This window comes from Papaver somniferum, chromosome 9 (assembly GCF_003573695.1).
Source record: "Papaver somniferum cultivar HN1 chromosome 9, ASM357369v1, whole genome shotgun sequence".
Classification (NCBI taxonomy): Eukaryota; Viridiplantae; Streptophyta; class Magnoliopsida; order Ranunculales; family Papaveraceae; genus Papaver; species Papaver somniferum.
The window spans coordinates 194,031,018-194,044,494 of NC_039366.1; the positions used below are offsets into that span (position 1 = coordinate 194,031,018).

General features: G+C 38.3%; 1 protein-coding gene across 1 annotated transcript; it reads left to right on the plus strand.

Moving 5' to 3' along the window:
• The first annotated feature begins 11,026 nt into the window (after nucleotides 1–11,026).
• LOC113313039 (protein SLE1-like) lies at nucleotides 11,027–11,489 on the plus strand. Its single transcript, XM_026561766.1, has 2 exons — nucleotides 11,027–11,138; nucleotides 11,257–11,489. The coding sequence occupies exons 1-2, from the start codon at nucleotides 11,027–11,029 to the stop codon at nucleotides 11,487–11,489; spliced, it is 345 nt and encodes a 114-aa protein (XP_026417551.1).
• The last annotated feature ends 1,988 nt before the right edge of the window (nucleotides 11,490–13,477 follow it).

Consider the following 13,477-nt stretch of genomic DNA (forward strand, 5'->3'; position numbering starts at 1 on the left):
ATTTAGAGCTTACACAGGAGTTCCAGCTTCTTAAAATGGGGGAGCCATGATACAGGAGTATCGTAGCAGAAGAAAAATGCTGTGAAGATTAGCTTCACAGTTAGAATTAGATGTGAAGGTCATATGCACAGGACTTAAGTAGCGTGAAGATTATATTCACAAGCAAAGTAACAGAAGTAAAGGGACAGCTAAGGCTGTTAGCTGAGGCTAATCATTAGCCTAGATTTAATTGAGCCATATTACGTCTAGAGAGTATCTAGAAGATACTAGAAAAGGTGTAAAGTTTGTTAACTTAGCCCAGAAGTTTGAGGTTTCTTAACTTGAATAGGATTCCTAGTTTAGATAAGTTCTAAAAACTCATAGTTTTATTACTTTTACAGCAAGTTCTCGCTCATATAAAAGGAGGAGACTTGTAAGCTAGAAAGGTAGAGAAAAACGAGAGAGAGCAGCCAGGTTATTGGTTTGTAGAGTTTTTCTTTGAAAGCAATAGAAGAAGAAGAAGTTAGTAGCAATAATCCTATTCTTTTCAGTTTATTATTGTTCTTTTTCTTTGGGTTCTTCCTATCTTTGTTCAGGGCAGTACTGACTCTAGGTACCACTGATCGATTACGTATCATCCACTTGGGTCACCAAGTGGTTTAAAGGATTGATGCACGTGCTAAGTGCATTCGTGCTTCCTGCTACAAGGATTACATTTGAAATAAATTATAGTTCCGGATTACTTTGTTAACATAATTCAATACCGTTAGGTTTCCGGCATATGTACTATATAGTATCCTGCGCCGGAATTTGGTGTCAAAATTCTGTGTGCAATAAACCATGTTCCGGCTTTAAAATCATATACCTTACAGTGTCGGTATATGCTACCGGCATGGTCGAACATATTCCGTACACTGCCGGAATAGAACATTCAATGCATAACGGCTATTTTTTTTAAACCATAAACCAGTAAAGACCATTTCCGGCGTGGGATCTAAGATACTGACAAAGCTGGAATGATAAAGTGGGAAAGAGCCGATGTGTCCTCATCTATTTAAAGGAATGAATACACCTATTGCAGTTGATACCTCAGGAAAAAAAATAGGTGAGCTCCAACACATTTCTCTGATGGAAAAACAATCACCAATTACCGATTTCAGAGAATTTTTACATGAAAAAAAATCATCCACTCCGATAGGGAATCAATCATCATCCACCACCAACTCAATTTCCATGATACTATAAAAATTAAAAAGGAAGGAGCAAACCACCAAGTTACTTGCCGCAATGGAAGAATAGATACTTAGAAGGAAAAGAGTAGAAGAAGAGGAAGCAATACAAGAAAAATATTGCAAAGAAACTAAAGAGATAATCGAACGTGTAAAACAAGCGAAGATAGAAGCGGATGTTGAGGAAGAAACCGAATGGATTAAGAAATACTTCATAGTTTCGGATTTGCCGGAAGATCACCGCCCTTCAAACCTTTTTTGGGGTCTTGTTGCGGATGGTCCTTATATTTCGAGGTTATATGACGGTAAGTGCAAGAAACGCAAAATGGGTTACGGGGATGAGTTTGTAGCGAATCGGAAAATTGCCCTCATAAAATTATGTCGCAAATACAACGAGTTCCTCGCAAGATAAAGAGACAATAGGTGGCAAGCTCAAGAAGCATATACCAAGTGGAGAAAAGAGACTTTTAAGCATTTCGAAGCCGCTTTGTTTGTTGAAGCTCGTTACAAGAAATAATGCTAGTTGCAATTAGCTTAAAATCTTTTATTTCATGTGGAATGTTGTTTATGTGTTTAATGTTTTTAAATTTATCTCCTTAGTATTAATATGGATAAAAGAGCCTTTTAGGCATTTCGAAGCCGCTTTGTTTGTTGAATCTCGTTACAAGATAATGCTAGTTGCAATTAACTTAAGACTTTTCATTTTCTGTGGAACGTTGTTTATGTGTTTAATGTTTTTTAGTTTATTTCCTTAAGACCAATTTGGGTCAGTTTGCTTGATTAAACCTTTTGGTGGGCATAGATTGTTAATATAACAAATCAACGCCGTCACACAAGATATAAATCAGTTAAATTTGTCAGATTTCCGGCATTGATTTTGATAGTTCGACAACGCCGGAATTATGAAGGTTTGTTACCATTGTAACGATCGCCCCAATTATCCTTATTCTTTTCCATTGTAACTGTTGCACCAATTATTCCCCATTGTGACCGTTAAAAACTCCCTCATTCCATTTATGTGACGGTTACAAACTCCATAATCACATAAAATTGACGTTTATGGAATGGGAACGGTTTCATCTTTCTATTTATTTGTTTTCACTTTCAAAAGAACTTCCAAAACCCAAAACCACTAAACTCCATCCTCTGAACCAAATTTATTCAATTCTTCAAACCCAAAGAAGAATGGATCCTCGCGAACCTCCTGAAAAACCAAATCCTATTCCTGGTGGTAAATCGAAATCAGAAGCATCTATTGAACAAGATGATGATGAGGAAATAACAGAGATGATGAGGTAAGTGATGTCTATGTTTATTGAAGCATTGTTAGGGTTTATTTCATAATATAAAAAACACATATTGAAACTTGCATGATTATTGTTTGTACTAGGTAAAAGGAAATTCAAAATTGAATTTAGTGAATTGAAATTGAATTTAGTGAATTGAAATTCCAATTTAGTCTCGGCGTACAATTAAATTATAATACAATGTCGATTTTATGTCCTGTATCCCCATTTTATTGCATGCAAGTTATTAGAATACCGGCATAGAAACCTTATTTTTGTTACATCTCGGTAGACAATTACCATACTACCGGCATGCCATTTTATTTTCATACAATGTCGGTACCGCGTAACCGGCATGGAATAGCTTTAGAGTACAATGTCGGTACCAATTCCGGCATTATCGTTATATTCAACGTCTACCTTATTTTGTTAAATCTCTGTAAACAATTCCCACACTACCGGCATAGCATTTTATTTACTTACAACTCCGGTACCCCTGGACCGGCTTAGAACTTATTTAGACCACAATGCCGGAACCGGTGCCGGCAGAATATTTATTTTCATCTTCCATGTCGGGTTTGGTTTCCTTATTTTGTTAAATCTCATTTTGTATGTAGGTACCAAGTTGCTAAGTTGAATAAAGGAAAGGGAAAAGCTGTTTATGAAGGAAAACGTAAGTCTTCTCAACCTCGACGTGGTCGAGATGATCCGGAACGTGGTAAGGTCATGATTCGGGAGATTCCTCCGGAGGGAGACACAAGCAGCGATGATGATGCTGAGTGGGAGAAATTTGTACCTCCTGATCCAGAGGTGGCTCATCCTCACATGGCTTAGGACAACATGAAGTTGAAGCCGGTGACAAAAGGAAAAGGACCCACCAAAGCACTTCCCAAAACCATATGACATGATTCCAGAACGCACTGATAGCAAACACTAGGGTCAGCCGATAGATCCAAAACTCTTATTTGACTAAAAGGACTCATGGGATTGTTGGATCTATCAAACTTATGTAAGACGTTTGCATCTTGTTGTTATATTGTTTATATATGCTCAGGTGATTTGAAGTTTGTTTGGTGTGTTTTTATAGGACCACAAGAAAGACTTCCGTGTTTGCCACCATCAACAAATGAATACATGGAATTTGGAAGGGGAGTGTTTGGATATTCAAGCGGCGGTAAGAGCATCTGGGTTGTATCCCGCGGTAGAAAACTATGTGGCCATTAATCAAGTGACGACGAATTGCTTCTTGGAGAGGTTTTTTGCTTCAACTGATACCATGCATTTTCCTTTTGGCGAGATGACCATTATCCCTGAAGATGTCCATAGAATACTAGGTCTTGAGATCCTTGGAAAAGCCGTTAAGAAAGAAGCTAACGGTAAGACCCTAGAATGGTCCAAGAAAGCTGACAAAAAATTTGTTTGTTTGGGACGAGGCAACGACAAAATCAAATATGTACATGTCAAAGAAAACCTTGACAAAGACTATTAAATTCGTCAAGCTCAAAGAGTTGTTTGGGAATACGTTGGGCAGGGAATTGAATGCCGAACAAATTCAGCAAACTGTCGCTGCTTATCTTTTGTTCCTCTTGGGCATTGCAATATTCCCTGACTCTAATGGTAACAGGGTGCATATGAACAACTTACAATACTTGGATCCCTTAAAGGAGGTTCATGAGTATTCATGGGGAACTGCTTTCTTGGCACATTTGTTGGCGGAGATACGTAGATCTTCTAAGGCGACTGCCTGTCAATTTAATAAGAATTTCACTATATTACAGGTAACGTGAACTAGTTATTTTGTTTCCCAATTAGTTATTTTCTTATACATTTCATTGGAACAATCTTTCATTTGTATAGGTGTGGGCTTATGAACACTTCCCAACAGTGTTCAAGGAGTACAAATATTTGGAGTCGTCAACTCGTGGTTTGGACCCACAGGGTCCTATAGCTAAGAAATACTTTTTCGACAATAGACCAAAGGCCAATAACAGAACTCGGTTATTCTCCATGAGACAGGCTTTGGACTCTATCGTTTTCGAAGATGTTGTGTTTGACCCATACTTTGCAAGGCATGACAATGTAGCATATTACAACGGACCATTGTTTCATCCAAAAGGATTTGTTATGCATAACCCTCGCCATGTGATGCACCAACTTGGGTACAAACAGAAAAAACTTACGGGTAAATGTGATGCCAAATTCTCTCATGACTTTCCTCAATGCCTATCAGATGAACAACATACGATGGTAGTTTGCAAACCAACTACTCTACTTTTACATTGGAATGAAAGGGAAGAACAACGACTAGTGCTGGATAGGTGTGGTTGGGAATTGGCGTAAAACGGTTATCAATCGGAACCAAGCTTCCTCAGAGGTCATTCGAGGTACTCCCATCCTTGTGTTGTACGCCCGACCACCGATAGTGCCTCCACAAGCAGAACCTCCCTCCTCAACTCCTGAAGAAGTTACTGTACCCGTACTTCAAAAGACCCTCACGTTGTTGGTACGTAATTCTGATTCACTTACTATTATTTGAATGTATATTTACAAATTTATAAAAGTTAACATACTAATGAAAAAATATGACAACAACGTTCGAGGCTAGGAAAATTGGGAAACTGGTTTAAATTCAAGAACAAGAAAGGAGAGGTGCTGACCCCGGCAGAAATGAAGACAGTCGAGGAAAAGATAGACAAAATTGAAGATCCAAATGCAAAGGACTTGTGGAAGGAAACGAAGAAGAGGGTTCACAAGAAGCCAAGGACCGAGTGATCTAAGATGTTTGTTAATGTTTCTTTTATAGTATCAGTTATGTCTTTGAACAATCTACTGTCAGTTTATGTTTGTTTGTGTGTCTTGCTAAACTTTGAAAATCTTTGTTTCATTTGTTTTCGGTTTGGAACATCTTAACTTTACATATGGTTTGTTAAACAATCTAGTCTTTGCTTATGTTATTTTGTGTGTCTTGCTAAACTATGGAGATGTTGATTTCATTTGTTTTTGGCTTAGAACATGTTATATTGGTTGATCTATGTCAAACATTTCCACTTTATGTTTATTTTTTCAAAACCGGCATGGTCGAAATTATAACAACAATGCAGGTATACTGATTTCTTTTCCGGACCAAAGGAATTTAGAATTTCGGCATAGATTTGCTTTTCCAGACAATGCCGGTACTCTTTCTTTTCCTCACACATAAGTGATCTATGTATAATTCTGGCATTATCAGGAAGTTAATTTCGAGGCCGGCACTAAACCTGATATCTCTGTGTACTTATGGTGCCTTTTCGGCATAAAAGAAAAAAAAGTTTCTAAGCCGGGATCAGATCCCGACATTGTAAAGTTTGAACTAAATCATGTCGGCATTAAACCTGATATCTCTGTGTACTTATGGTGCTTTTCCGGCATAAAAGAAACGAAACATTCTAAGCCGGTATCAGTGCCCGGTATCGTAAAGTTTGAACTAAATCATGTCGGCATATCCATAGCATATGGTTTAATTATTACAATTTAAACTTCCAAAAAAAACAAAAGATTGTGTAGCAGTGAACCACACATTTCCAAATTACTCTTCATCACTATTCTAATTCATGTATAGGAATTTCTTCCTTTCCGTGTTAATTGATAGCTTCACCACATCCCACAATTTGTGGTTCTCCTCATACAATTTCATCCATTCCTCCGAGTGATTGGGAATTATATCCTTGTTTTTAGTCAACAGAAAAACCGGTGGCAATGGACAATTTTCCTTTAACTTCAGAATAATGAAATGATTCTCGTTCACGAGCGCCAAAGCAACTCTTCTCTTCTTAAGATATCCTTCACACTTTTGTCACTTTGGCGTATAAGTTGTTTGTTTGGTTGGGGAAAAATAATGAACAACACAGTTAAATGTATCCGCCACAAGATTCCCACAAACCGGCATTTTCATCCAATGTTCAGTACGAAGGAACTTCATCTCGTGCTCTGGCCCTAACACCCGAGCATGCAAACTATCAAACCCTTCCTCGTCATCTACCAATTGTTCATAACAGCTCTTCTTTTTCATAAGTTGTTCGGCCATCCTCTTTCTAGCGTATCGGCATGGTGTCATCAGTTTACTAACCGCCGTCTCAAAGATTCCTAATTGTTCGGTCACGACATGATAGCCACAATTTCCATCTCCATCGACATCATTTGTATATACAATATACTCGTTAATAACCTCGGGAAGTTGTAGTACATAAGACTCTATTTTGGTATGGTAATGTCTATGAGTCCTACCTGCTTGGGAATCCTTAAACATATTCATGTTACCAACTTTTAGCTTAAGTATATCCAATCCATCCTCTGCAATCTCTACATTTCCAACGTCTTCAGTATGTGATGGGAGTCGCTACTTCCTTGGCCTACCCCTTGGCCTTTTAAAAGAGACTACATCACCATCGTGTTGTTGATGTACTTGACTTGATGTAGGTTCCTTATTCGGACATTCATTTTTGATATGCAAAGTCGTCCCTTCAACTATGGGTATGACTTCGGAATGCTCCCCCTATTTAATCATTGTTGGTACCTTCCTAGACCTACCCATTTTTTTTTTAAAACCTCGACTGTATGCGTGGCATAAGCTTCCTCGGATTGTTGTTCTTGTTCCATCGATGCGGGTACCTTCGTCGGCCTGCCCTTTTTCTTTGGAATCGGCACTTCATCGGCTTGTGGTGTGGATACGGAATTCCCCGTTTGTTGTTGACTTGATGGCGGTTCCTTCCCCGGCCTACCCCTTTTCCTTGAAACCGGCGCTTCCGCGAACCTTGCTTCTGAAAGCTCACATCCAGTTGGGTCTCGTTTCTTACTTGCCACGTCTTCACATTCACGTTGACTCAATGCTTTCAATTTTATCCTTTGTTTTCTCCTAGTCGTTTTAGTTTGTGGTCTACCGGGCGGATCTTCCTTTCTTGGCTCTTCACTTTGTGGTATCCATGGGCGTGTAATTAGCCTTATTTGACTCAACAATACTTGTCGGATAGCCGAGGTGCCACGTGAGTAAGCTTCATAGAATTCCTTGGCCTCCTTTGTTTCCCGTGGTGATTGTCCGGGAGCTTCCGAAGGGGGAGGGTTGAAAGATAGTTGCTTCCAAAACGGATCAATAACCTCAATAGGTATAACTTGTTCATACTTCACAAGCATATGACGAAACAGAAGCCCCAATGAAGACATGTCGGGACAAATACACACATCACCCGATTTTCCGTAGTTTATCTCTTTTTCCATTTCTCTAATCATATGTTTTATTGCCCAATGAGAGACGTTGAATTCTATTGCTTGGAGCAAATTACCATATCAAAAATGTGATGTCATCCTTTCCATTGAGCTTTTCTCAAAGGCCTTCTTGATCCTACCGATATCAGCCTTAAAGTATTGCTCCATTGCCTCGGTGACCGTAACCACGTTTCCTTGGTTGGACTGGATGAGATCTTTAAATCTCCCATGAGCGGACTCCGCTATACTAGTTTCTTCATTCACGTAGTGCTTATACCGATTTGTCCATGCACGCACAAATTTTTCCTTGAACTTATGCAACAATTTAACCCGACAATATGAAACGGCACTTGGATACACTTCGTTATATTTGGCAATAAACATGTTCAATCTCTTTTCATATATATCCTCGGTAAGAGACCAATAAAATTTCTCCCAATCCGTTAGAATTCCAACCACCTTTTATGATTTTCATCGTGTTCTTTTTCCACTCGATTTTTAATCTTTCCTCTTTCATCTTCTTCTTTTTCGGATGATAGTTTCTTCTTGCGAACATCTTCCTCTAGTTGAGCAACCATTCTCTTCTTAATATCTGCCTTAGCGGGTTCAAACAAAGCATGACAATGTTTTATCACATTTTGACGTATATGATATGTACATAGGAAATTTTGTGCATCCGTAAATACGTCGGATATAGCATTCATTAGTGCGTCATCTTGATCGGTTATGATAACCCTCGGAAATTGATTTTCCGGGAACAATAATTTCAATTGTCGTAATGCCCAATGATAATTGTGATCCCTCTCGTTTTCCATTAAACACCAAGCCAATGTGAATGATACCTTGTCCAATGTTTTCCCTACGATGTTGAACAACGACATGTTGTATTTGTTTGTCTTGTAGGTGAAATCCATCATAAGAACACCACAACATGTATGAGCCAATTGTGAAAGCAAAGGATGCGCAATGAATATTTGAAGAGGCTTTTCGTCCGGCCCTCTTTAACGATACGCGTGTAGTTTTGATCCAAAACTATCTTCTCAAATTCTTGCATAACGATCCTCCCTTCCCATTCCACCCTTCTAATGGTTGCTTGTGCACTATAAATTGTACTTAAGGAAGAAACGTTCTGATTATCCTTTTCCTTAAAGCCTTTGAGAATCACTCTTGGTTTGATACATGCTTTGGTCATTATCTTTACATCCTCGAATTCATGAGATTTTAGCTTCGCAACTAGGGAGTGACCAACAAAATCTTTGGGTTATGACGGCCAAACCACACCGTACAATCGCATTCCTTTTCTTTGTCTCTTAGATAGAATACAAGCTTAATTATCCTTCCTCATACGAGTCTTGTATACCCTATTAGACTTCTTTGGATATACATAACCTTTCTCTTATGGCTATCCTTCTTATTGCATTTCCCACTTCTCTCACAAACCATCTCAAAACGATTATCTGAACGTTGGGTATTCCTCACCAACACACACATGTTCTTAAGAGCCGTCTCTTTTTCCCAAGCAATTGCTTCCTCTGGAGATTTTATTCCCTACATAAGGCCAACAATGGGAGATTATAAGGTTAATTACAAGCAATCCCCACATAAAGTTCTAAAAACTAGGTGTTTGGTAACATACCAGAGGCATTTTATAGTATTCAGACGTATCCGGACCAAGCTTGGAATTTGTTGGATCGATGTATGTCACAATCTAAGCAATGAATGAAAAGAAAATTGAATTAGTTCCAACTAAAGTTTAATTACTATGTCGGGTACTAGTTCCGGCATGCTCGACGACAGTACCGCCAAAACATTCAAAGCCGGAAACATGTGACGACATTCTCGATTAATGTTCCGGCATTCCGGAATTGCACTTGAAAAAGAGGAGCTAATTTTTAACAGTACCGGCATTGTATTTTCTTGAACATTAATGTCGGGATTCGCAATGCCGGCATGCTCGATATGTAAGGTTCCAAGCCGGTACTCTGTACCGGCTTTGTCCCTAGTTTACAAACAACGCCGGTACTTGGTGCCGGCGTGCTCGATAATTTAATTACTACGCCGGTATTTAAGTTCAAAAATCTTTAACTCTTAGATGTTTTTCTTGTGGTACCGACATAGTTAAGTTAGGAGTGAACCATGCCTGTTTGGATATTGCATGGAATATTTGGTGGTAGGTAAAAAGTTAACTGCGTGCCGGCATGGAATTGTTGGGTTGAAGACCACGCCGGCGGTTGATTCAGAATGGGGGATAATTTTCGCCGGAATGCAAAATAGTATGAATACCGTGTCGGTTCTGCCGGTGTCGGCGTGGTATTCACACTACGAGTATGCCGGCACTCAGCTTTTTCAAAGAAAAAATGGCGGTTTCAAAAAAAAATCAAATTTTCGACCTCTTGGCGGCATTACCTGTGTGTTGGGGATGCTTGTATGTTGAACTTGTTTACTTTCTTGGGTTGGTTCTTCAAAAAACACTTCATGCTCACGAAAATCATATTCCAAGGGTGTTGGTTCATCATATAAGTCCAATTGTGAGTTGTTATCATTAACCGAAGATTGAAGACATGCTTCTTGTTGTAGTTGAGCTAAAGATTCAGCAACAGCAATTCTCTCCTCACAATCATCTTCCATTGTCACAAAAAAAATTCAACTCAAAAATATTTTTCCCTCCTTCTACTCTCACCTCACACAAATTCAAATAAAAATACACACTAATCTATCCCCCAAAATCTTAAGATTTTACTAATTATTATTAATCACTAAACCTGATTAGTGAGGGCTAGATTAAAAATTAACAAAATAATTAGATAAGGGGTAATCCAAATTTGATATTTGGATCCAGTTTTCCATGTAGCTATATCCCCGATTAATTTTGATTTCCCAATCGCCTGTTCATTAATAAACCACATGTAAAGATCCATCGTTCCACCGGTTAAACCAAAAGAGCATGACTGACGCGTAATGTGTTGTTACCAGATAACTACAAATAAATTAACAAAAGTAACTAGTTGTTGAGTCAATACGTATAGTCCTTGTCATTTTCAAACGTGTCCGCTAAACAGCTGCTTTGTACTTGTTTTATCACCACGTTTTACCATTACGTGCCAAAAACCATGCATTCAAATTTGCTGTCCTTCACTTCTTCTGTAGCTATAAGTACATATTCTCGAAGCTCTATAACCAACTTACATTAAGAAAGAAAACATACTCTTTTTGCAAGTATAAGCATACAAACATAATAGTCCAGTGATTCACTTGGGTTGTTTTTCGCAGTTGTTTAGAGAAAGAAAAAAAAAGATGTCTTCCCAGGATAGGCAAGAACTTGATGCTAGGGCAAGGGAGGGAGAGACTGTTGTGCCTGGTGGTACTGGAGGAAAGAGTCTTGAAGCTCAGGAACATCTTGCTGAGGGTAATATCGATAATATTCCTCTTACAATATTTACAACGTTAACATGTTTGCAGTTCTGCTATTGCTTTTGAACATATATGGCGACTCAATGTTTGTTGTTGATGGTTTTGTGAATCAGGGCGTAGCCGAGGAGGGCAAACAAGGAGGGAGCAGCTAGGGACTGAAGGATACCAGGAGATGGGAAGCAAAGGAGGGCAGACAAGGAAGGAGCAGATCGGGACTGAAGGTTATCAGGAGATGGGAAAGAAAGGTGGGTTGAGTACCATGGAACAGTCTGGTGGTGAACGTGCTGAACAAGAAGGCATTGATATTGACGAGTCTAAGTACCGTACTCGAAGCCAGCCCAACTAAGACTCGAAGAAAAGATGAAAAACTAATGTCATGTAGACAAAGATGACACCCTAGGACTCTTCTTAATTTGTAGTTTTAAGGTTTTGTTTTAAGAATGTCTACCTAGTTAGTTGTATGTTTTGTTTCTTTCGTTTCTGCGTAATTAGTTTGTCTGTTAACAAGTGGTGTCATCAGTTGTGCAAGTATTGGACGTATGTTGTCCTAATATGCATGGTTTAATGTGGTAATCTACTTTTAGCTTCTTTTAGCAGTACATGTCCTCTTGTTCTATTGCTTTGGTTTGGCTCATTGTCTCTTGTTTTTATATCCGAGTTACTTGTTAGTTTCATTCGATCAAGGAGATCACAACTGGTCTAGGACTCGTTTAGGAGTTCAAACCTTGCTATCTACTCAAGTTACTTTCATTTTTCAAAGCTTTAACGAACCGATTTATATTGGCTGATGCCGAAGTTGGTAGGGAGATGCCAATTTTATTGAGCTAGGATTCATTCGTCTTGTATGGGTTGGTACCCTTTTCAATTTTGGTATCAGCCTTCGAAAATGGGACTTTAAAGGCCACCCAGTGGTCTAGAGTCCGAGCCTTCAAATCTACGGATTTTTCAAAGCTTTAAAAAATTATTAGGAAAGCAGTGACACCATGTATCATCCCTTGCTCTCCGAAGTTTCCACGAAATAGCTTTGTTGTCTCCAGCCATTAAATCTTAGCGGAGAAAACAGTTCAGTGTTGGAGAAAGCAGTTCAGTGTTCACTAGTAGTTTCCTGACTTAAAAGGGAAGTCGGGAAGTCGTATGTAAGAAATTACGCTGTATTTCCAAATATCGAACCAGCCACCGAGAGGGTGATGTTTCTGAAGCATTTTTGGCGTTTTTGGCGATAATGAATTAATCACTTGAAGTGTCCAAATTCTAGGTCTATCCGACCACCGTATTCAAATCTAGGAATTACGAATTACGAATAGGTACTATTATGGTAGTTTTAGTTAATTGCAGGTCCACCCACTAAAGCCCAGTAAGCATAGGTCCATAATTAAAAGAAAACGTGAAACTGGACCTAATTTTTTAAGCCTAGGTCCTGTACACGTGAGGGACACATGTGACGTATTATCATAATTTCCGAAACACCCCACAAGTTTTTTTAAGCTAAGAAACACGTTCGTTTCTTTTTCATTCTCTCAATTTTTGTTTTCAGAGAAGAGCTCTGGAAGTGAAGATTATTTGAGGTCCTTGTTCGATTCATGAGTTCGAGCTCTGCAAGTGTAATCGGTAGGTGGATTTTTTGTTCTTTTTTGTTCTTATGATATTAATCATCACTACGATTTTTTGTTCGAGCTCTGCAAGTTTTATTCGAAGTTTTTCCAGTTTTTTTTGTTCGATCCATGGTCTAATCGTTGTGGTGTTTGATTAAGATTTTGATCTCCATGTTTGATTTCTTGATTATTTACTAGATCTAGATGAATAATCACGTTTTTGGTTCATTTCGTTATTAGATTTGATCTAACTAGTTCCATTTTATTGTTTTTAGATTTGTTTTTTTGTATGAAACAACAGTACGTATATCATGTATTGACAGAAACCTAGCTTATTTTGAATGAAGAAGAAGAAGAAGAAGATGTGAATGAAGAAGAAGAAGAAGATGCATCGTTATGACTTACGACAAGAAGATTTGTTGTGTTTCCATGTATGTTTTCTTATCATCTTCTTTGATTATTTTTTTCATTTTTCTTCTATTGATTGTATTATGAAGATGAAATCGATTTTCCTGACGTTTTTATGTTTTCAGGTTTTTACAGTTTGTTTTTGTGTATGAATTGACAGTACATATTTGGTGTACTAATACAAAATTCTTATGATTTACGAGGAGAATATTTGTTTTCTGTTTTCAGGTATGCTTTCTAATCATCTTGTTTGATTATTTTGTTCGGTTTTCTTCTTTTGATTTGTTTTTCTGATTGTATTCTGATAATCAAATCGATTTGATTGACGCTTTTA